This window comes from Anomaloglossus baeobatrachus, chromosome 3 (assembly GCF_048569485.1).
Source record: "Anomaloglossus baeobatrachus isolate aAnoBae1 chromosome 3, aAnoBae1.hap1, whole genome shotgun sequence".
NCBI classification, from domain to species: domain Eukaryota; kingdom Metazoa; phylum Chordata; class Amphibia; order Anura; family Aromobatidae; genus Anomaloglossus; species Anomaloglossus baeobatrachus.
In genome coordinates, this window is record NC_134355.1 from 683,388,312 (window position 1) to 683,413,583 (window position 25,272).

A 25,272-nucleotide genomic window follows, 5' to 3' on the forward strand; every position below is an offset into this window, starting at 1 on the left:
GTGGCGTCACAAACTTACTACAGCCTAGCCCGTACATCTACATCCCCCCATTTATTCGGCAGAAATGTGAATTGTGTGGGGATGTTGGCCATCTTGCCGCATCTTGTAAAGAGAGTAGGTGCCACCTGTGTGGTTAGTTAGGTCACCCCTCCTGCCGTTGTACTCGCTCCTTCGCTAATGCAGTTGTGACCTTGATAAGAGAAAGCCGAAAGGCAGATTATGGTGGGGAAGGGACTAGCAGAGGCGAAGAAGCTGAGGGGCCGGGGAGGAAAAGCAGGAAAAAGATGCCCACCAAGCTGAGGCATCTAGATAAGCACAGATGTATCGCCAAGGGTTATTCGGTCCCGGGCGGTGTATTGCTGGGGAGTTGCCAATTGGTGGCCGTTGCTCGGTTCCGTGCCCTGGGGACGCTTTTTAAAAGGAGTATATTTATAGGGGAGATTAAATGAAAGTTTATATTGTTATGCCACTTGCAGGTTGCGGATATTTAGTGGAGCCACTGCTGCACAGTTCTCACTACTGGGCCTGGTGTTAGTGGCAGCTTGGATTTTTGGTCCTCCATAAGTAGGGCCAAGCCCCAGGGGATAGATGATCTTGATGGGTGCAGAAAGAAGTAGGCCACACACGTGGTTGCAGTGTAACTGGTTCCTTTACTCACAGTGAGATGAGGAAGGCTGGTCTTGACCGCAGGTCCCCTTAGTCCCAGTGCCGGATTAGTGACCAGGTTGCTTCTTTCCCCTGCACCTGTCTTGGTTTGGTGGGTCCCCGTGGCTTGGAGCATCTGGGAGTCCCGTACTGGTAGTCTCTCAACTGTATTCCATATGATGGTAGCGTGATTCCTGTGGGGTCGGAATCTCTGGTCCTGTTCCCTGGTACTCCCTTTGCTACTATGTCCAAAACGTCAAGGTCAGTGAGGTCCTTGATGGTCCTCTCACTGTGCAGATTTTATCAGGTCTGCGTGGAGCATGTGCCTGACCAAGGATTCTGTACCCTGTTGGTGCTATGGTTCCTGGAGTACTCCACCGGCAACCAAATGCCTGGGCCCGCAGGTCACTGTTACACTTCTGTCAGTGCTTCCACTCTCTCTCGGTGTCACTGCACAAAACTCCGACTCACTCTGCACTGTCTTCCCTCTCCCATCTGGTTGTCTAGTGGACTGGATTGGCTCCACCTCTAGGTGGTCATCCACTTGGTCCAACCCTAGTCTGTCACCAGTCATTGGGGATAATGGGGGAAAAAAAGGGATTAACTGGAATGTTTTGCTAGTACCGCCATTGGTCTTCTGGGTCCCTGGGGGATAGGCCCTGCATCCTGGTGGGGATGCAGTACCTTGTAGCTCCCTGATGGCTTCAGGGGCACTACATTCCCCCTTGGTTAATTCCAGCATGTCCTGGGGCTGCAAAGTGACACAGGTTAACACTTTTTAATGCAGATTAAATATTAACAGTAACATTCTCCCACGCAGGGGAGGTATTGCCTTGAACATTGCAACCTGGAGTACCCTTTTCCTATCACCAACCACTCAAAGGTCCTGGTCCCAAAACCCCTAGGAGGAAGGTCACCGGTTTCAATGGTGACCGAGTCTTGGCCTCCTCTGCTGCAGACCCTGCCTGCAACTGTTGCGGGCGGGGAGGACGCCGCCGGCGCGCTCGCTGACGCTCGGGTCCAGCGCTGCTGCGGCTGCTGCTTGGTGGCTCGAGCAGTGGGCCAGATCCGGGGACCCGAGCGGCGCTCCTCGCCCGTGAGTGAAAAGGGGGTGGTTGGTTTGGGGGATTTAGTCCGTGACACCACCCACGGGTTGTGGTGAAGATGGGCACCACCACTGCTGGTGACGGGGATCCCGGGAGCGATGGTGGGGAGCAGCTGAGATGTTGTTTTCCCCCTCCGTGGGTAGGGGTCGGTGGTCCCGGGGCCCGGTGGTGTGACGGGGATGCAGGGTTGGTGAGGTGCAGGGTTGCAGGGACAGCGCGGCGCGGTGCCGGATGGCACGGGTGTACTCACTCAGCAAGAGATGCACAAAGTCCTCGGTAAACCAAATGGCTGGATGGACGGGTCCCGCAGCCGGCTGCAGTGTCTCTCCCCGGACAAGTGATGGCGGCTGTCTTTCTCTGCACCTTTGTGTACTGTTTTGACTACGATGGATCCCCAACAGTAGTCCGCTCCCCAGTGTATGGATACCGGAGGAGCCCATTTGCCCACAGGTGCTGGCCCTTGGGTCTCTAGCCTTAGGCGGTAGCTGTATACCCTCACGGTGCGGACGGTAGCCTTCTAACGGGTCTTTGGCTGTTAGGAAACCCCTGGGGTTCCTGTCACACTCGGATTTGACTGTTGACGGTGACTCCAAGCCTAGTCGGTGTCCGATGGCCCTGCCTGTGTGTGCTGGCTTCACTTCGCTCCCCGGTCGGTACCGGCGGGCCAATGCACGACCCCGGTCCTACGGTTCTGCGTCGATTCACCACTCCTGCAGACGGCCACCACCGTCTGCCAACCTTGCTGTCAGTGCCTGGCCACAAACCAAGACACTCTTCACTTGACTCCTCTCACTTCAACCTCTTGACTTGATCTCTGTCCTTCACTCCTCCAGTCCTAAAACTGAACTCCTACTTTTCCCGCCTCCAGGCCTGTGAACTCCTCGGTGGGTGGGGCCAACTGCTTGGCTCCACCCCACCTGGTGTGGACATCAGACCCTGGAGGGAGGCAACAAGGCTTTTGTGTTTGGCTAATGTTACTGTCTAGTGGGGGTGGGGGTGTGTGTGTGTTACCTGTGACGACCTGGCTAGTCCAGGGCGCCACATAACCATCCTCTTTAACTGCTGCTAATCCTGCAGTTTTTGGTCCATGTTTCTAAATTTTGCAAACAGGTTAATTCAACATTTTTAAATTATTCTTATTGTCCATATTTATCAAACACTTAACATCAGGTTATATCAACATTTTTCAACTGGGACAGTCAACAAAGAAAACATTTGGGCAGCTTTGCAGATTATAGCTACCAGGGTCTAGGAAAGGGGCCATCTGGATCGACTGGCCTCCTGGGATCAGCATTCACAGTCTGGGCACACTGGTCCCGTGCACCTCTACTGCCTCCTGATGGCAGCTGGGGAACTGGTGCTGTAGTAGAACTGGGGCATGGTTTCTATGCAGCAGCCCCTGCTGGACATAGCTCCACATCAAGGGCGTACCAGCCCCGCTCCCCATAGTGACAGGTATAGGTAACCTGGTCACCTGGATGGAGGTCAAGGTCGGGGTGTCCTTTGGGAGATAGGGTCTCACATCCCGGTGATAGACAAAGACTCCTTCCTTCAAGCCAGGCTCCGCAATGAAACCCATTCCCCTTTTGAGGTTGAAGCGCTCCACCACCACCTGGTACAACAGTCCCCGTGCCCGGTAGCTGGCACTCCGCAGGCACTGTTTCTCCTGGAGGTCCCTGGCCTCCACCTGCACCCACTGGGCCACCCGCTCCTGCTCCCACTCCCAGGCCAACTTGGTGATGATGGCCTGGCATGCCCCACGGGTTTCCTCTTCGACACGGGCCCACTCCCAGGTGACAGCTGCTGCTCCCCCACTACCTGGTTCAGGGTAGCTCACTGCTGGGTCCCCAGCGGCGACTGGGCACAGTACCAGCGGGCAAGCCTCAGTGGTGGTGGCAGCCTCTTTTGCGGCTCCTGATGACGATGCAGCCTGGACTGTCATCGCTGGGTCAGGAGGCGGTGCAGCTTGTTCCTTCTCCACCAGAAAAGGTGATGCAGCCGGGTCTGATCTGGCCAGGGATGGCTCTGGAACCTGGTCCATCTCCTCCGGACAAGGTGATGTGACCTGGTCGGGTCTGGCCGGATCTGGCAGTGAGGCGGCCTGGTCGAGGATGGACTCCGGTATTCAGGTTGGTGTGGCCTGGGCAAGCGGCGCCCTACTCTCCTGGGCCCGCATGGTCGCCACCACTCCCATCATCTCTGCTCGCCACTCCTCAATGCGCTGAATTTGCTGCACACGCAGGGTCAAGCACAGCCACTGGACCCTGCCTCTAGCCTCTCCGCGGTCAAGGTCCATGGGTAACCTGGGACACTCACTCTACCCTCCGTAGTAGACATGGTGTCTCTTGGAACAGTCCTGGAGGCATTCTGTAGCAGGGCCTCTGGGTCCCCTGCTTCCAGTTTCGTTTTACATTGTAGACCCTCCCAGGGAGCAGGGCTTGAACATTGCGCCTTTTACACTGCTGTGGCGCAGACGCTTTTTACACCAAAAATGGCAGCGGTTTCACAAGTAGTAAAACACAGTCCATAAAACACAGTCTATAAGGCACACGTCCCCGGGTGTAACCGGGTTCAGTTCAATCCTGTTCATGATGCCAGGAAAAAGCTGTGTCAACCAGGGTTATAGGGTACTCGGTCCAGGGCGGTTTATTCTTGGGGAGATGTCACTTGGTGGCCATTGCCCGGTTCCGTGCCCCTGGGGATGCTTTTTAAAAGGGGTATATTTACAGGGAAGATTAAATGAAAGCTTATATCGTGACGCCACTTGCGGGTTGCGACTTTTTAGTGGAGCCGCCGCTGTACAGTTCTCCCTACTAGGGCTGGTGTTAGTGGGAGCCTGGATGTTGGGCCCTCCGCAAGTAGGGCAAAGCGCCAGGGGATTGATGATGTTGATAGGCGCGGAAAGAAGGTAGGCCACACGCGGGGTTGCAGTGTAACTGGTTCCTTTACTCACAGTGAGATGAAAACTGGTTACCCGAGGAAGGCTGGTCTTGACTGCAGGTCCCCTTAGTCCCAGTGACGGTTTAGTGACCTGGTGGCTTCTTTCCCCTGCACCTGTCTTGATTTGGTGGGTACCAATCACTTGGAGCATCTGGGGGTCCCCTCCTGGTAGTCTCTCAACTGTAATCCGTGTGACGGTAGTGTGAACTCTGTGGGGTCAGAGTCTCTGTTCTTGTTCCCCGGTTCTCCCGTTGCTACTGTGTCCCGAACTTCAAGGTCAGTGAGGTCCTAGATGGTTGTCCTAGTGTTACGTCACCGCCGGAGTCTGCTCCAGCGACTTCTGCTCTGATCGCCAGACGACGCCGTGTTCCTGCCGTGGATGGTGATGGGAGAGGAGTCGATGCCAGCGGTGGGCGCAGGCTCCGATCATCCACTGGGCTGGGTTAGCTTGGGATCTGCAGTACCGCTGGCTGACTGTGGGTGGCATGTGTCTTCCAGCTGAAGTTGCCAGCATTCAGCTACAGCCAATTGGAAGACACCACACCCTTCTTATTCCCCCTCCGGTCACATGACCACTGCCAGAGATAGTTCTGATTTTCCTGGCTCCTGTTACATCCTATTCTGTTTGATTATTCCTGTGTGCTGACTTCTGCGTGTTTTCTGACTACCCTTCTGCCTGCTGTTTATGTACCTCGCTGCCCGATCCGGATTTGACCTCTGCTACGTTTGCTGACTATGTCATTGCCTGCCGATTCTGTCCCTGTTCCGCTATTCCTGGTTTGACCCTGCCTGACTACTACTCTCATCGGACTGCAGCCTTCCACAGGTAGTGATCTCCAGTTCCCTGTGTAATTCCAAATCCCTGTAGAGGGGTTAAAGGGTTTCAGGGTTCTGGGGGTCCTGCTTGGTGAGTATCTTCCCTCTAGCCTCCCCTTTACAGCCCATCTGAGTCTGTGGATCCAGGCAGGCATTACACCTAGTGACTGGGAAAGTCCCATGCTTCGTGATGGCCACCACCTTATCTACCCTAGGCCAGTCCCCAGTGGGAAAGCTTCTAACTGTGTGTGGTTTGTGAATGTGAAAAACATCAGCAATTAACCTCTTCCTTACCCGGGATGAGTACTGCACCTTAAATGAAATGCAGCACCATGTGGCGACTGAAGCCTCAGGGGAACCACAAGTGCAGCTCTGGAGTATTATACAGGAGGAAACTCGGGACCAATACAGGATGAGTAATGTAATGTATATACACAGTGACTGCACCAGCAGAATAGTGAGTGTAGCTCTGGAGTATAATACAGGACTTAATTCAGGATCAGTACAGGATAAGTAATGTAATGTATGTACGTAGTGACTGCACCAGCAGAATAGTAAGTGCAGCTCTAGTGTATAATACAGGATGTAACTCAGGATCAGTACAGGATCAGTAATGTACTGTATGTGTTGTGGGCGGAGGCTGCTGCCGCTTTTCTCTCTCGGGGGCCTGCTCGGATTCGGGTTACTGCTACGGCTCATGTGGTGACCGGACCCGGGCTCTCACGGCCGCCTGTCCTCACAACCGTCGGAAAAGAGATATTTACAGGGGAGTTGTTGTGTCTGTGACGCCACCCGTGGGTTACGGTGAGGGATAGTGGCACCGCCGCTGCCTTGTGATGGGGCGCCCAGGGCTGATTGAGCGGGGCAGCAAGATGGACTCCCCTTCACGGGTAGGGGAGGTGTAGTCCCAGGGCTCGCGGATTGAACAAAGGAGTGATGGCTGCTGGAGGTGGCGCGCCGGGCTGGACCGGGGGACAATGGTGTACTCACAGTTCAGTAATTTCACACAAGTCCACTAGTAAACCAAGTTGCCAGTGGCCGGCTGCCTTTGCAGGGTGCATTTGGCTCCCGCACCCAGGTTAATGAACAAGTATCCCTTCCTCCTGCACTTCATTTTCGTCTTTCCTTTTGGACGGCTTCGCATGGAGAAGTCCACTCCCGGAGTGTGTGTGTTGGGAGCTGTGGCCCGCGAAAGCTGATCCTTGGGATCTCAATGGGTTCTGACGGACACCCTATTCCCCCTCGTTGGGCTTCCATTTCACTCTATCTGGGCAGTTAATGAGACAAAGTCTGGAACCTTGTCCCCTGCTGGTTAATTGGAGAGGGGCTTGCAACCTTCCTCGCCCTAGAGTCCAGGCAACCCAACTGTGCACGGCCTCCAGACCGGATTCCTGCTGTCGGCACCGCAGTCTACAACCCTGCCCCGGTCTAATTTAGGTCTCCCGCGACCGGATCTCCGTCGTCTGTGGCCCTGTTCACTGTCTGCCACCTAGCTGGGTAGTTCAAGGGCTACTACCCCTGACACCACTGCCACTGTTAGCTTCCACTGACTGCACTTCACTCCTACTTCAACTTCAACTTCCACCTAACTCAGACTCCAACTCTCAACTCAAACTCTCAACTCCAACTCTCAACTCCAACTGATGTGTTCCCACCTCTGACACCTCATGACCCCAAGGTGGGCGTTCTCATCCACCTGATCCCTGTGACCCTATTATCATGAGGGGGTGGCTAGGGTTTAATGGCTGTGTGTTATGCCTACGTGTGGGTTTCTGGTGGTAACAAGGAGGATCTACACTTTTGTGACTGCCTGGTTTTGTCAGGGCGCAACATATGTACACAGTACAGGATCAGTAATGTAATATATGTACACAGTGACTGCACCAGAAGAATAGTGAGTGCAGCTCTGGGGTATAATACAGGAGGTAACTCAGGATCAGTAATGTAATATATGTACACAGTGACTGCACCAGCAGAATAGTGAGTGCAGCTCTTGAGTATTAATAATTTCTTAATTCATTCACCTTTTTATCCAAATACAATGAGAAGCAGTTTTAATGTACAACATGCATATTTGGACATACTTACTACTGTTTTAATGAAAGCATTATTATGATAATGACCAAGACCATTTATAGCTTTTCTTACATTAGTCAGATATTCGGAGTGTCTCAATGCTTTATCCTGTGATCTGCTTCTTAGCATACAGGTCATTATTAGTGATGAGCGAGTACTAAAAAGCTCGGGTGCTCGAGGCTCGGGCCGAGCATCCCAAGATACTCGTGTTCTCGGCCCGAGCACTGAGCCCAATGTTATCCTATGGGAGACCCGAGTATTTATATGAAATGACCCCCGGCAGCATGTAGAAACCCTAGAAATGTCACAAAAGTCTCAGAAGAGTGCTCAAATGACATGGTAACAGCATGGGGAAGACCCCTTGAAGCATTTATTACTCAAAAGTCACAGCTGTGAACAATTTTGTCCGCGTTTTATGCCATTTTTACGGACTCACCAGAAAACCTTCAAAAATGACACCAAAATGAATTTTCATGTCGGAAATGTTAAGGGCACATACCCAATAGTGAGATAGAGCTGGTGTATGTTACTTTTTGAGATTACATGAAAGATTTTATGTGAAAACATTGTGTGGCACTCCGATGTCCCTGAGAAGAGACGTACATGAAGGCCTCTTGAGTCTAATGTGCCCATTTTGAGGAAGGGAGTCTTTGTAGTATTTTCCTTTGCCAGGGCAGCCAAAATTGTGAGGTTCACCAATGCCCCTGCATAGAGATGTGCATGAGGGCCTGTAAACCTGAAGTGCCCATTGTAAGGAAGTGGGTCTATTGTAGTATAGCCCTTTGGCAGGACAGCCAAAAATTAGGAGGCTCCACGTTGTCCCTGGATAGAGACGTGCATGATGGCCTGTAAACCTGAAGTGCCCATTGTAAGGAAGTGGGTCTATTGTAGTATAGCCCTTTGGCAGGACAGCCAAAAATTGAGAGGCTCCACATTGTCCCTGGATAGAGACGTGCATGAGGGCCTGTAAACCTGAAGTGCCCATTGTAAGGAAGTGGGTCTATTGTAGTATAGCCCTTTGGCAGGACAGCCAAAAATTGGGAGGCTCCACATTGTCCCTGGATAGAGACGTGCATGAGGGCCTTTAAACCAGACGTGCCCATTGTAAGGAAGTGGGTCTATTGTAGTATAGCCCTTTGGCAGGGCAGCCAAAAATTGGGAGGCTCCACATTGTCCCTGGATAGAGATGTGCATGAGGGCCTCAAAACATTGTTCCCATTGCAAAGGAGCGGGTCTCCTGTCGTTGTAATGTCCATTCTGAAAGAATGGGCGAAAAAATTTACCACTGGGGGTATACCTGAAACAACGGCCTAACTATTGTAACGGTCATCATGGTGGCGCATAAGGAGAAGGAGGAGCAGTCCAGCAATTATCCAAAGTCCAGAAGTGTGTACCCATGGGTGAGTGGAGGTACATTGCAAATTCCCGTTACAAACTTTAAATTCTGCTCTCATTTGCTGGTGGTGTGGTGAAGTCTGGCCCAATCCAACCCTTGTTCATCTTGATCAGAGTCAGCCTGTCAGCATTTTGAGTTGACAAGCGGGTGCGTTTATCTGTAATGATTCCACCTGGGGCACTAAAAACACGCTCTGACAAAACGCTAGCGGCAGGGCAGGCCAGGACTTCCAAGGCGTAGAGAGCCAATTCATGCCACGTGTCCACCTTGGATACTCAATAATTGTAAGGCACAGAGGAATGTCGGAGTACAGTTGTTCGATCTGCAAGGTACTCCTTGAGCATCTGGGCAAACTTAGGATTTCTTGTGGCACTACCCCGCACCTCAGGGGCTGTGGTACGTGAGGGGCTGAGAAAACTGTCCCACATCTTAAAGACTGTTCCCCTACCTCTGGCGGATTGGACTTGTGCCCCTCTCGGCTGTACGCCTTGGTTGTCCACTGATTCCTGACCTATGCCGCTAGCATTTTGTGAGGGGAATGCTTTGCCTACTTCCGTGACTATGGCCTTCCGGAACTGCTGCATTTTGGTTGACCTCTCCGCCTCGGGAATAAAAGACATAAAGTTCTCCTTGTAGCGTGGGTCTAACAGAGTTACCAACCAGTAATGATTGTCAGCCAAGATGTTCTTAACGCGAGGGTCACGAGACAGGCAGCTTACCAAAAAGTCAGCCATGTGCACCAGACTCTTAACAGCCAGTACTTCAGTATCCTGACCAACACGATGACTGAACATGCTGTCCTCCTCCTCCTCCTCCTCCTCATCTACCCTGTCCTCTGGCCAGCCACGCTGAACCAAGGATATGACTGGTGTGCATGTCATATCCTCAATTTGGCCGGAGAGTTGCTCCATGTCTTCATCCTCCTCCTCGTCATAGTCCTCCACTGCATGTTGTGATGAGACGAGGCTTGGCTGTGTTATCACCCACACCCACTACTGTTTCTTGCTCCAACTCATCGCGCTCCGCCTGCAATGCATCATGTTTGTTTTTGAGCAGAGACCGTTTTAGAAGGCAGAGAAGCGGTATGGTGACGCTAATAATGGCGTCATCACCACTCACCATCTTGGTGGAGTCCTCAAAGTTTTGGAGGATGGTACATAGGTCGGACATCCATCTCCACTCCTCAGGTGTTATGTGTGGAGTTTGACCAATTTCCCGATGGCTTAGGTGATGCAGGTACTCAACAACTGCCCTCTTCTGCTCACATATCCTGACCAACATGTGCAGAGTTGAATTCCAACGCGTGGGGACATCACACACCAGTCTGTGAGCCGGAAGATGCAAACGGCGCTGAAAGCCGGCAAGGCCAGCTGAAGCAGTAGGTGACTTTCGAAAATGAGCAGACAGGCGGCGAACTTTTATCAGCAGATCAGACAGCTCTGGGTATGACTTTAGAAACCGCTGAACCACGAGGTTGAGCACATGGGCCACACATGGAACATGTGTCAGCTGGCCTCGCCTCAAAGCCGCCACCAGGTTCCGGCCATTGTCACACACGACCTTTCCTAACTTTAGGTTCAGAGGTGTGAGCCAGTGATCTGCCTGCTGTTTCAGAGCTGTCCACACCTCTTCTGCATTGTGGGGTTTGTCACCTATGCAGATTAGCTTCGGCACAGCCTGTTGCCGCTTCGCCGAGGCAGTGCTGCAGTGCTTCCAGCTTGGGACTGGTGTGGAGGGTAAAGTGGATGAGGATGCGCAGGAGGAGGAGGAGGCTGAGGAGCATGACATTCCGGAGCTGTAGAGTGTGGGTGAAACCCTGACTGAGGTAGGGCCTGCAAACCTTGGTGTGGGAAGGATGTGTTCCGTCCCTCGCTCAGACTGGGTCCCAGCTTCCACAATATTAACCCAGTGTGCCGTCAACGAGATGTAGCGGCCTTGCCCACAAGCACTTGTCCACGTGTCTGTGGTTAGGTGGACTTTGGCTGAAACAGCATTGTTCAGGGCACGTGTGATGTTTTGTGACACGTGGTTATGCAATGCGGGGACGGCACACCGGGAGAAATAGTGGCGGCTGGGGACCGAGTAACGTGGGACAGCTGCCGCCATCAGGTCGCGGAATGCTTCTGTCTCCACCAGCCTAAAAGGCAACATTTCCATCGCAAGCAGTCGCGAAATGTTAGCATTTAGAACTGTGGCATGTGGGGCGTTGGCAGTGTATTTGTGCCTGCGTTCAAAGGTTTGCTGAATGGATAACTGAACGCTGCGCTGGGACAAGGACGTGCTTGATGATGGTGTTATTTCTGTGTAGGCAACTGCAGGTGCAGGGCCGGAGGAGGCTTGTTCGCAGGCAGCATGGACAGGGGATTGGCTCGCATGCACAACCAGCGAAGACGTAGCAGTGACATCAGCAAGCACTGCTCCTCGACTCTGTTGTACTTCCCACAAAGTCGGGTGCTTGGCTGACATGTGCCTGATCATGCTGGTGGTGGTCAGGCTGCTAGTTTTGCTACCCCTGCTGATGCTGGCACGGCAGGTGTTGCAAATGGCCTTTTTAGAATCATCTGGAGCCAACTTAAAAAACTGCCAGACTCGGGAAGACCTAACATTTGTACAGGCACCTTGTGTCGTGTTGTTGTTCCGGGGAACGGTTGCCTGACTTCTGCCTGGAGCCACCACCCTGCTTCTTACTGCCTGTTGGGATGCTACGCCTCCCTCCCCCTGTGCACTGCTGTCCTCGCTCTGCATATCCTCCTGCCAGGTTGGGTCAGTTACTGGATCATCCACCACGTCGTCTTCCTCTTCCGCACCCTGCTCCTCCTCCTGACTTCCTGACAATTGTGTCTCATCATCGTCCACCCCTTGTTGAGACACGTTGCCAACTTCGTGAGAACGTGGCTGCTCAAATATTTGGGCATCTGTACATACGATCTCCTCATGACCCACTTCAACAGGAGCTGGCGAGAGGCCAGAATGTGTGAATGGAAACGTGAACAGCTCTTCCGAGTGTCCGTGGACGTGTACTCGGCCTGGTGGTAGGAAGGAGGATCAGGTTCTGAAATGTGCGGTGCAGTATCACGGCTACTGACACTTGACCGTGTGGAAGACAGAGTGTTTGTGGTGGTGCCAATCTGACTGGAAGCATTATCCGCTATCCAACTAACAACCTGTTGACACTGGTCTTGGTTCAAGAGCGGTGTACTGCTGCGGTCCCCAAGAATTTGGGACAGGACGTACGAGCGACTAGATGTGGCCCTTTGTTGTAGCGAAATTAGAGCTTGCCCATGACCTCGGTCTCTGCCTGCACCACCATCACGTCCACTTCCTTGTTCGTTGCCAATGCCCTTGCGCATTTTGCAATGCTGTGCTGACGTGTATTCACTAGACTTGTGCGTTATATCCAAGTTTGTGCAAAACGCACACAAGTGCACCTGTACGCTGCCACCGACAGGCACACACGTGCGGTTTTTAAATGCAAGCACGGACGCACTAAGAACCTAACAGGTTTTTAGGAGCGACAATTACTGAGAAGTCTGACACTATCAGGACTGTTTTAGACTGTGTACACCAGCCCCAGATATGATGAAGGCTGGTATATGGTCACCACTAGAAATGGCTATATACCCTGCCTGCCTGCCTGTATACAGCTACAATAGTCCTGAGAAGGACTCTTCTGGTCACTAGCCTGTATTCCGACCTGGCTATACCCTGCCTGCCCTGCCTGTATACAGCAACAATAGTCCTGAGAAGGACTCTGCTACTGTACTCCGACCTGGCTATACCCTGCCTGCCTGTATACAGCTACAATAGTCCTGAGAAGGACTTCTGGTCACACTGTTTGCAGCCCTGCTACGGAAATAACTATAAAGGGCCGCAAACCTTTCCCTGAAGCAGCAACATTCTCCCTGCACTGACTGTCTGGATGGCTGTGTGCAGAGCACAGCGCGCCCGCCGGTATAAAGGCTCGGTCACGCTGTGCAGGCCGGCCAATCACTGCAATTCCACAACTAACAGGGCTGTGGCATTGCAGTGGTCTGCCAGCCAATCCCTGCATGAGGGCTGGCTCTCAAAAGAGCGCCAACATGCAGGGATGAAGACCACGAGTACAGCACGAGTATCGCGAGATTACTCGGTCCCCGCCGAGTAGCCCGAGTACAGTGATACTCGTGCGAGTACCGAGTAGTGACAAGCATGCTCGCTCATCACTAGTCATTATCACACAACTATTACAGTCCTATAAACATTATGTGCATTTTATGCCATATATATATATATATATATATATATATACATATATATATATATAGTTATGGATTTTTATTATTTGGAATTCTGTCGCAATCTTTAAATCCATCTACTTAATTTACAGAATGAACAAACTAAGTAACCGGTTGTCAAACATTCTCCATCTCGCAGCCAACTATTTGCTTGACAGGAGATTTTCTCTATCTACCTGTAGAGCTCAAGAAGAAACCACCACTGCTTTATGAATTAAGGATTATATCAACCAACAGGAAATGTCAGGTCAATGCTAACAACTTGACTCAACCCATCGACATGTGGTAGCAGTTTTTTAAACAAAAAAGTTGTCTTTTAATTCTAGATAATATCTTTAAGGTGCCATGAAGTTTACACTAATAGCTCAATTTCCCTTTTTTTCTTTATAAATATATAGCCAATAGTTCCTATTATTAAATGCAAAAAAACCTGATTTGTTAAACTAAAATAATACAAAAAACATTATAATAGTTACATATCTATTATTTCACCCGCTGATTTATATATATATATATATATATATATATATCTCTATCTATCCATCTACTATCTATCTATCTATATATATCTATCTATCTATCTATCTATCTATCTATCTATCTATCTATATATATGTATATATATTATATAAATATATATATATATATATATATATATAGATAGATAGATAGATAGATAGATAGATAGATAGATAGATAGATAGATATATATATATATATATATATATATATATATATATATATATATATGGATAGATAGATAGATATATATATATATATATATATATATATATATATATATATATATATATATATAAATGAGCGGGTGAAATAATAGATATGTAACTATTATAATGTTTTTTGTATTATTTTATTTTAACAAATCAGGTTTTTTTGCATTTAATAATAGAAACTATTGGCTATATATTTATAAAGAAAAACAGGGAAATTGAGCTATTAGTGTAAACTTCATGGCACCTTAAAGATATTATCTAGAATTAAAAGACAACTTTTTTGTTTAAAAAACTGCTACCACATGTCGATGGGTTGAGTCAAGTTGTTAGCATTGACCTGACATTTCCTGTTGGTTGATATAATCCTTAATTCATAAAGCAGTGGTGGTTTCTTCTTGAGCTCTACAGGTAGATAGAGAAAATCTCCTGTCAAGCAAATAGTTGGCTGCGAGATGGAGAATGTTTGACAACCGGTTACTTAGTTTGTTCATTCTGTAAATTAAGTAGATGGATTTAAAGATTGCGACAGAATTCCAAATAATAAAAATCCAGACAAAATCCATGTCATTGTAAAAACATAAGACAACCAGATTGGAGGCAATTCTTAACACAAAAGAAATAAGACTTAACGTCATGAATTGAATGGCTTTGTAATAGGAATCGAGATTGGTGGACACATTACTGTTACATTTCATCCTGGTCAAGTGAATGCCCAACGAGACAATGAGAAGAAGGGATGAAGTGCAATAGATGAGAAATGGTATGATGTTCCCCACTGCTATAAAGGCAATGCCGTGCCTGATCTCGAAGATTTGGGTTTCATTGCTGGGGAAATCGCGCAACCAAAAATTTGATGTGAGAAAATGGTCCGTTACGAGGTAAAGAGACATAAAACCAATGGATGAAAGAACCAAGGCCATTACCAAATGGACAACCCGTCTGAAGATCAGAGTCTTGAGATACAAGAAGAACACATTGTGGAGGTTGGAGATTTTCATGCAGAAGATGACAGAGAACAAAGTTCCTAACCAGATATCGGCAAAGTTTGAGCTATTTGCAATCATGTAGACAAAGATTTGCATGAATTCCAAGTATTTCTCGAGGAAAATATCACACATGGTGTTAAGGAATGAAAAGCAGTGTAAGAAAATCCTCGTGATTCCAAGAGAGGTGACAATTTGGTCAACCGGATTTTTCGGTATTCCTTTCATCCACTCAGTGATGTTGACAACTACTATATATAGTTGGGTCATTATTCCTGTCAAGAGGACAAATCCTGCAGCAGCAATTCTTTGATAGTGCACACTATCCTCTAGAGAGCTGGCCATGTCTGCGGAATAGTCTCTGTGTATTCTGATACGTTGTGTAGCTAAACTCTACACATCGGCTTTAAAATTTGAGAATCTACATTTAGGATGCAAATAGCCATGTAAAAATCTAGATGTGGGTTTAAACAAGGTTTGCATAAACTCAAATTACTATGTACAGTAACTTAACAAGAATTATTTACATGTCTCAAATCAATTCTGAAAAAGATGCTCTCTAAACAGTTACCAGCTTCAGAATCAATTTGTCATAGTAATATACATGGTAACATGATTTGTAAGGCTAAATAAGGACAATCATCACGTCCTGCCGCAAAAAAAAAATCAAATGAGGCAAAAAGCAATTTTCCAAAAATAATATTTTCTAACTTAAAATCTGACAATTGAATACATCTCTGAATCAATGATTTTTGCCAGTAATCCTTTATAAGCACTCAAAATATGTAAGGAATCACATTCTATCACTGGTGGGTGTGGACTCAATGTGCCATGACCCTGGCATACATGAATGACCGGATGGCAGTCTGCCCTGTATGGCCATCCATGACAAGTTATTGTGTCCCTTGGTCAATCCGGCTGATGACACGTTGCCCCAAACTGGAATGTGTTCTTCATTCGGATGGAGGACTGCTCCAAGGAGCACTTGACCTCTGCCCAGATCTAAAGAGAAAGTCTTGACAGGAGCATCAACCACAGGTTTTCTGGAAATGATTGATAACCACAGGAAAAGGGATCTTAGGTTGTTGTCCATACACAATACAAAATCGACCATTAGCGAAAGATTCACTCACATGATTATTGTGGGAGAATTCTGACTTTGGGAGCAGTTTGATTCAATCGCTGTGGTGCTCGTTGATGAAATGGCTTAAGAAATTCATCAGGATCGGGTTGACTCGCTCCCCTTTTCATTGGACTGCGAATGGAAGGCTGAAGAGAAGTCCAAGGTGACATTATGCAACTTATAGGTAGTCCTCCAGAACCGAGAGATGAACTAGATGCCTCTGTTGGACACAATATGGAGATTCAGGCCGTGCAGGTGGAAGATGTAATAAATGAAGTGCTCATCAAGCACTGGTGCAGAAGTTAAACCAGACAGAGGAGTGAAATGAGCCATCTTGGAAAACCTGACCACTACTACCCAGATCACTGTACAACCAGAGGACCTTGTCAGGTTGGTGATGAAGTCCATCAATATGTGTTGCTAAGGTGCGGATTGCATTGATATAGGAAATAGTCACCCAGCAGGAAACTTGTTAGGAATCTTGTTGCTGACACCGGAGGGATAAACTTCACAACGTCTTAATATAGCATTGGCAACCAGTAATGCTGAGTGATCAACTGAATGGATTTTTACTGTCTTTTTTTTTTCAAATGATAAGTTTATTTATGGTCATCTGGATAAACCAGATGATCCTATGCCTCCTATGGATAATTCAGATTATCATTGGTGAACTTCAAATGGGTCCAGACATGTGCTGGCTTGAGCAGGGGGACCATGCATGCCCTGCAGGATTATAATCCTTGATGGCATAGTGGATTACTAATGGTAATATTTGAGACTGTGGTCCCAGCTCTCTTCATGTCATTGACTAGGTACTTCCATGTAGTTCAGTTCTGGGATGATTCCTGACCTATCTCAGAATCATCCTTATGCCACAAAGTGAGATCTTGCATTGAGCTCCAGACCAAATAAGATTGACAGTCATCTTGTCTTTCTTCCTTTTTCTAATAATTGCACCAACAGTTGTTGCCTTTTCACCAAGCTGCTTGCTTATTGCCCTATAGCCCATCCAAGCGCTGTGCAGGTCTACAATTTTGTCCCTGGTGTCCTTAGACAGCTCTTTGGTAGTGATGGGTGGACTCACAGATACCCACAGGTCCAACTGTGTTTAAAAAAAAAAGAATGTTTTGGGTCCGTAAAGGATCCCTGATATCTGGCTGGATGCTTGTCCCCATGTAAGACTATTGGGACCCAAATCAGGAGATTAAAAATGGTGGTAGAAGGGTCATGGGGATTAGAGCAGGTGCTTTATACTTACCAGTCACTACACGGCTTTAATGCTACTTCCGGGGCCTCTTATTAACCTCAGCATATGCAATGCTATCCCTGCCCACCGGCAGTTCCTTCATCTCTGATTGGTTACAGTCAGGCGCGCCTTCACCCTGTGATAGCGTGTCTGACTGCTTTCAATCAGAGACGCCGTCTGTGTCTTTATTGCTGTAAAAATAAATAAAATGGCATAGGTTCCTCCCATATTATGATACCCAGCACAGATAAATCATATGGCTACTTGCTGCAAACACCCCAGTAGTGAACTTAACTTGGCTGTGTATCAAAATAAGAGGGACCCCATGCAGCCATGATAAAGCCAACAGCTGAGGGCTGGTATTCTCAGGCTGGGGACCCACATGGTAATTGGATCGCCTGAGGCCTAAAAATAGCTGCCTGCAGCCACCCAGGATTGTTGAATCTATTTGATACAACAATCCCGGCATTTTACTTCGCTCATCCTAATAGCCCTGGTGTGGTGGCAATCGGTGTAATAAAGAGTTAATAACAGCTCACAGCTGCCTTCAAGCTTTATATTAGCAATGGGAGTTGTCTATTAGACCCCCATTACTAATCTGTAAGTGAAAAGTAATAAACACAAATACTAAAAAATTATATTCTTTGAAATAAAATACAAAAAAGCCACTCTCTTTTTCCAATTTATTAACCCCAAAACACCCAGGTCTTACGTAATCCACACCAGGTCCCATGATGATTCAGCTCTGCTGCATCTGAAGTGACAACCCACGGGCACAGAACATGTCCACCCACTGTGAGCTTCAGGCAGAGAATCAGCTGCAGTGATGAGCTGTGACATCATAGTTTATTTGCGGTCACAGCTAGAGGTTCTCATGGTCCTCCACCTGTGACTGCAGGTAACTGAACCTCAAGTGACCTCATTGAACTCAGTGACCTCAGGTGGGGTCACTGAGTTCATAGACCTCCATTTCCTGGTAGAAAAAATACATTTTTTTCCAAGAGATGCTGATTTAGTGCTGAAATTTCCACACCACATTCCTGTACCCAATCTTCCCCTCTTGGCAAAAAAATTGCATCACTTTCGCATCAAATCCACATGGTGTTTTGATGTGATAGTGACTCAATGTTTTGCCAGGAGCTGTAGATTGGGTGCTGGAATGTGGTGAATAAATTTCAGAATCAAATCTGCATCTCTTGGTCAAAAAGCACAAAAAAGGTTTGACGCCGTTTTTGTGTGGTTTTCTGCCAGGAGGTGCAAACTTATTTGGTACTGAAATGTCTGCACCAGATTTCTGCACCAAATTTGAATTTCCTGGCAGAAAACCCACACCAAAACGGCACCAAAACTGTTTTGGGGCATTTTTTGGCCAAAAGATGCAGATTTGATAATGAAATTTTTACACCGTATTCCTGCACCAAATCAACAGCTCTTGGCAAAAAATTGCCTCAATATCACATCAAAACCACATGGTGTTTTGATGCATTTTTTTCCAGGAGGTGTAGATTGGCTGCAGGAATAAGGTGTAAAAATTTCAGCACTAAATCTGCATTTCTTGACAAAAAATGGGTCTTTCTGTAAGCTGATGCAGGTCTGTGAACCTGAAGTAAGGTCACTCAGTTCAAAGAGGTTAACCTGTGGTTAAAGATAGAGGAACCTCCAGTTGTGACATATAGCCTGAGTGTCTTCACTGCTCATCGATGCAGCTGTTTCTGCCTGAAGCTCATAGTTTGTGGTCATGTTCTATGCCTGCGCCTTGTGCCTTCAAAAATGTAATAGAACTGTAATAGTCATGGGATCTCGTGTGGATTATGTCAGACCTCGGTGTTTTGGGGGTTACTGAAGAGGTGAAATAGGGTTTTTTTCTGTATTTTATTTAAAATAAAGGATTTTTTGGTGTTTGTGTTTATTTCTTTTCACTTACAGTTTAGTAATCGGGGGTCTCACAAATGCCTCCAATTACTAATCTAGGGCTTAATGGCAGCTGTGAGCTGTTATTTACCCCTTATTACTTTGATTGCCACTGTACCAGGGCAATTGGGATGAGCAGGGTAAAGTTTGAGGATTGTCGCATCTAATGGATGTGACAATCCTGGGCAGACCCCGATTGTTACCTGGAGTTCAATGAGAAATCCGTCCCCAGGATCGGTGCTCGGGTACTTTTGAACCTGCGTGGATCCGGACTTTTACACTGCCACTCTGCCCATCACTACTCTTGTTTTCTTGGTCATGGCGGAGAGGTTGGACTGTTATTGATTGAATGTGTGGACAGGTTGAAGTTACCTATAATAATATTTACAGCCCTCTCCATTCTTCGTAGTTGGAAAAACTTGCAAAATCGGCAGTGTAATACTTTTCTCCACTCTAGCTATACTGCTGCAGCAAAATGTACTGTACCTTTTTTCTTACTTTTAAGTGAGATTAAGGTAATAGGTGTGTAATGCATAGAACGTGTTTTGGGATTAAATATTTTGTATTATTTTTCTGAATTTTAAGAACTCGTCAAATAAAATTAACTTTAATTTTTTTTCTTTGTGGATCCTGGAATTTTTCACTTTTTTCATTTGTGACCTTGTCTTCATGATTTTTTTTTTTACTAATTCTATAATCTGTTTCAAGGTTGAAGTGTCTGACATTTTCTAAGGCTATGTTTGCATTTGAGAACTCTAAAAGGGTTTTTTTTTCTCACCCACAGAAACCTCAGAGTGTCATACATCTTTTCTGGGCAATTAAAGGGTTATCACTGAAATTGCGATTTGCTGCAAATAAATTTTAAGGAAAAATGGTCAAACTTGGCAAATTCAAATTTCAAGAGATTAAATCCTCTTTACAGGCCACCATCCAAATCAATGACTTACCCAAATAACTTCCAATAGGTGCAATATGGTGGCCACGTAAAGGAACACATATTACTACATCAATATTTGCCCATGAAGTATTGGATTTATTTGATCCTTGTATATTGCATTTCTTTCTGATGTTATTATTTTATTTACCAGGAGATTTTTTGTGTTACACCTTTAATCACACCCTTGAATTTACTGTACAGAATATAAAAATACAACTATACATAAAAGTTCCTGCCACCAATGTTCACACATGCACTGCAAAGGCTTCAAATATTGTATTAACACATCAAAAGAAATTATAAAGGTGGTCATTGATTATAATCTGTTCATGACCTTGGATATACCTGTATGTCCAAGTCTATGTCTGCCTCTTTAATGCGGGTTTGCACAGCGAGGGAGCCAGCATCTTTTCCCGCACATGTTGGCTGATCTAATCAGCCGACATTTGTAGGTAACAGGCGCGGGTGGATCGGACATCGGTGATCCACCAGCACCTCTTAAGTAGTTAAATCCCGCTGTCAATCTCTGACAGTGAAATCAAAGATGTACCGGTGGAGATCAAGCTTTTCTCCGCCACCATCTGTGGCCTTTTGACTCGACCATGTGGCGCCGGTGTGTTGTCATGTCGTGTCATGTCGTGTCAGCTGATAACCCCTGTCACTGTCATGACATAATTCCTGTGAACGCTGGCAGAGCGACAGCATTCACAGGAGAACATAATTTCTGATATACGGACAGGACTGATCAGCAGAAATGATCAGAGAATCTCAGCTTCAAGATACCTAAGGGCGCTAGTAAAATCAATAGTGTAAGAAAAGTTTTAAAAAATATGAAAAAAACCCTTAAAATTGAAATCATGCCCCCTTTTGCCTTATTAAAAATAAAACAAAAAACTCAGACATATTTGGCATCATCAAGTTCAGAAATTCCCGATCTATTAAAAATATAAATAAGTTAATCTGATTAGTAAAGGGCGTAGTGAGAAAAAAAACCTCACAAAGCCAGAATTACGTGGGGGTTTTTTGTCGCTGCAACATTGCAAGAAAGATTAATAAGAAGCCATCAAAACATCGCATCTGCACAAAAATAGTATAATTTAAAATGCCAGCTCAACATGCAAACAAAATAAGCTCTCACACAGCCCTAGATCCCAGAAAATGGCCTTGGAAAATGGCGACAAAGCGCTATTCTATTTTTTGACGCATTTCTGAATTTTTTTTCAAAGATTAAATAAAAATAAAATGATCCATGTTTGGTACCTATGAACTCATACTGACCTGGGGAATCATATTGCCAGGTCAGTTTTAAAGGGAACCTGTCACCAGTTTTTTGGCCTATAAGCTGCAGCCACCACCACTGGGCTCTTATATACAGGATTCTACCATGCTGTATATAAGAGCCCAGACCGCTGTGTAGAACATAAAAAACACTTTATAATACTCACCTAAACCAGTCATTACAGTGGACGGTGGATGTGGCTCAAATGGGCGTCTTTGTCCTCTGGTGCCGACGCCTCCTCTTTTAGCCATCTTCATCCTCCTTCTGAAGCTTGTGTGCATGACACATCTACGTCATATACACTTGCCGATCCCGCTCATTCGCACTACAATACAATACTTTGATCTATCCTGCTCAGGGCAGTTCAAACTGCTCCTGCTCAGGACCTGAATGCCGACGAGTGTGTATGACATTGGACACGTCATGCACCGCGGCTTCAGAAGGTGGAGGACAAAGATGGCCAAAAGAGGAGGCTCCGGCAACGGAGGACGAAGACGCCCATTTTACCCACATCCACCGCAGCGACCGGTTTAGTTGAGTGTTATAAAGTGTTTTTTATGTTCTACACAGTGATCTGGGCTCTTATATACAGCATGTTAGAATGTTGTATATAAGAGCCCACTGGTGGTGGCCGAGGATTATAGGCCAAAAAACTGGTGAATGGTAAATAAAAAAATGCAAAAACAAACAAAATGTAGAATTGCTCTTTTTGTGCTACTTCACCGCATTTGGAACTTTTTCCCATTTTCAGTACGACGGGTGGAAGAATGAATGGCGTCAATCAAAAGAACAACTCATCCCACAAAAACAAGCCATTATCTGGCTACATTGATGAAAAATAAAAAAAATATTGCTCTTGGAAGACGGAGAGGAGAAAACGAAAAATGGAGAATCACCACGGGGCAAATGGGTTAAATTTTGGCTATCAAACCATAACTAATTGGTTAAATCTAAATTGTCATCCCTTTAAGACCACCACCCTTGACCAAGATCAGTGAATGTAATATGTTTCTTAGGCCGGTGTCACACTTGTGAGTGCCTCGCGTGTATCTCGCATGAGTCTCGCATTGCATCACCCGGCACGGACTCGCACTCTACTGACAGAAGCAGGTCGATTGCATAGATATGCATGCAACCGACCTGCTCCTGCGAAACAACTGTGAGTCCGTGCCGGGTGATGCAACGCGAGAATCATGCGATATAGACGCGAGGCTCTCGCAAGTATGACTCCGCCTTAGTTTTCAGAGACTATGCATATTAAAGACAATTATTTAATAAGTTTGGGAGGCTTCGCTGTCTAATTCCACCATGACCAGATCAACCAAGGGATATAGTTTCATTACAAATGGTTGGTCCTGTCAATCCCGAGGAACAAGGACGAGTGGAATTGTTTATTTTATCCCTCCTTTTCTTGAATAAACATTTTCGTCCATCGTTGACCAGTCTGGAGAATTGCTGTCTAAGTCTGGTGGTGATAGAAATTAAGTAGGCGGAATGAACTGCCGGAAAAAAGTTCACAATGAGATGAAAGACTATTATGTCGATAGAATAGTAATAATTCATAAGAAGGAGACTGGAGATGATGTGTAAGGTGTAACTCACAAAACAGGAGGTGGTGCACCTTATCGCGGTGTAATAAGTATCTAAATGAGTGGCTATGTTGTCTTTCATCCGGGTGAGGTGGAGACACAGGTTCTTCAGTAAAAAGCAAACCGAAATGGCGCTAATGAAGAACGGAACCGCATTACCCGTGATGTAATAGATCTGCATGACCAAACTCAACTGCATGGTTTGAGAAACGTTCATTTTCGAGTTCACCTCCAATCTGAGAAGTTCGTTGTTATACCACCACGAGCCAAGAATGGTATAGAGGATGGAGAAAAGAAGTGACGTGCAGAGGAGAAGGACAATGTTCTGCAACACAAAGGATTTCAGGCGTGAAATGAAGACGTTCTTGAAGATGCTGATCTTCAGGAAAAACACTAAGGAGAGCAGAGTGGAGAAGCAGAGGCTGCAGTAGTTGGATAACATCACTATACTCCGTACAGCTGCGTGCATCGGATCGATTTGTAAGAAACTCTGAAGGATAATGGTGCAAAGCAAGTCGCCCAGACACGATATGTTAAAGGTCAACCTTGCGAGCCCAACAGAGAAGAGGATTTGGTCGGCAGCAGTCATGGCTCTTCTGTTCCTGCAGTCGAAGATGTTGACTGCTACAATAAATGAATGTATCCATAGTCCAGCTGTAAAGACCACAGCCGTCGCCAGCAGAAGGAATATATACTGGATATATGCTCGCTCCATAAAAGTGCTCGAATCTGCAAAATAACCTCGTCTGGTAGAAACTTCATCACTGCCACTATATAAATACTACTCGTAATGCAAATTTGTAATGCAAAAATCTTGATCCACATGCAAATCATCTGTATGCAACAGGATTTCATTTCTAGGATGGCCATGAAGGCATTCAAGAAGGTGTACTAAGAAAACAAACAGACTACTCAATGATGTACAGAGCCCACATGATCAGTGCATGTATGTACACTGTAATGTTAGTGCAGCTCTGGAGTGTAATACAGGAGGTGAGTCAGGATCAGTAATGTAATGTATGTACACAGTGACTGCACCAGCAGAATAGTGAGTGCAGCTCTGGAGTATAATACAGGAGGTAACTCAGGATCAGTAATGTATGTACACAGTGACTGCACCAGCAGAATAGTGAGTGCAGCTCTGGAGTATAATACAGGAGGTAACTCAGGATCAGTAATGTAATGTATGTACACAGTGACTGCACCAGCAGAATAGTGAGTGCAGCGCTGGAGTATAATACAGGAGGTAACTCAGGATCAGTAATGTAATGTATGTACACCGTGACTGCACCAGCAGAATAGTGAGTGCAGCTCTGGAGGATAATACAGGAGGTAACTCAGGATCAGTAATGTAATGTACACAGTGACTGCACCAGCAGAATAATGAGTGCAGATCTGGAGTATAATACAGGAGGTAACTCAGGATCAGTAATGTAATGTATGTACACAGTGACTGCACCAGCAGAATAGTGAGTGCAGCTCTGGAGTATAATACAGGAGGTAACTCAGGATCAGTAATGTATGTACACAGTGACTGCACCAGCAGAATAGTGAGTGCAGCTCTGGAGTATAATACAGGAGGTAACTCAGGATCAGTAATGTATGTACACAGTGACTGCACCAGCAGAATAGTGAGTGCAGCTCTGGAGTATAATACAGGAGGTAACTCGGGATCAGTAATGTAATGTATGTACACCGTGACTGCACCAGCAGAATAGTGAGTGCAGCTCTGAAGTATAATATACGAGGTAACTCAGGATCAGTAATGTAATGTATGTACACAGTGACTGCACCAGCAGAATAGTGAGTGCAGCTCTGGAGTATAATACAGGAGGTAACTCGGGATCAGTAATGTATGTACACAGTGACTGCACCAGCAGAATAGTGAGTGCACCTCTGGAGTATAATACAGGAGGTAACTCAGGATCAGTAATGTAATGTATGTACACAGTGACTGCACCAGCAGAATAGTGAGTGCAGCTCTGTAATATTAATAATTAGTTAAAGGGAACCTGTCACCAGATTTGGTGACTATAAGCTGCGGTCACCACCACCGGGCTCTTATATACAACATTCTAACATGCTGTAAATAAGAGCCCAGGCCGCTGTGTAGAACATAAAAAATGACTTTTTAATACTCACCTAAATGGTCAATGTCGTCCAGACTGGTCAGATGGGTTTCTTCATTCTTCAGGTGCGACGACTCCTTTTTCGGCC

At 46.5% G+C, this 25,272-nt stretch overlaps 2 protein-coding genes across 2 annotated transcripts; both read right to left on the bottom strand.

Annotated features, from left to right (window-relative positions):
* Positions 1–14,358: 14,358 nt before the first annotated feature.
* On the bottom strand, positions 14,359–15,315 carry LOC142297419 (taste receptor type 2 member 4-like). Its single transcript, XM_075341647.1, has one exon. The coding sequence runs from the start codon at positions 15,313–15,315 to the stop codon at positions 14,359–14,361; it is 957 nt and encodes a 318-aa protein (XP_075197762.1).
* A 7,468-nt stretch (positions 15,316–22,783) lies between these two features.
* On the bottom strand, positions 22,784–23,770 carry LOC142297420 (taste receptor type 2 member 9-like). Its single transcript, XM_075341648.1, has one exon. It carries the CDS (start codon positions 23,768–23,770, stop codon positions 22,784–22,786), a length of 987 nt encoding a protein of 328 aa, XP_075197763.1.
* Between the last annotated feature and the right edge of the window lie 1,502 nt (positions 23,771–25,272).

Excerpts from the sequence above, each read along its gene's own strand:
- LOC142297419 (XM_075341647.1), bottom strand. The coding sequence starts at position 15,315 with ATGGCCAGCTCTCTAGAGGATAGTGTGCACTATCAAAGAATTGCTGCT.
- LOC142297420 (XM_075341648.1), bottom strand. The coding sequence starts at position 23,770 with ATGGAGCGAGCATATATCCAGTATATATTCCTTCTGCTGGCGACGGCT.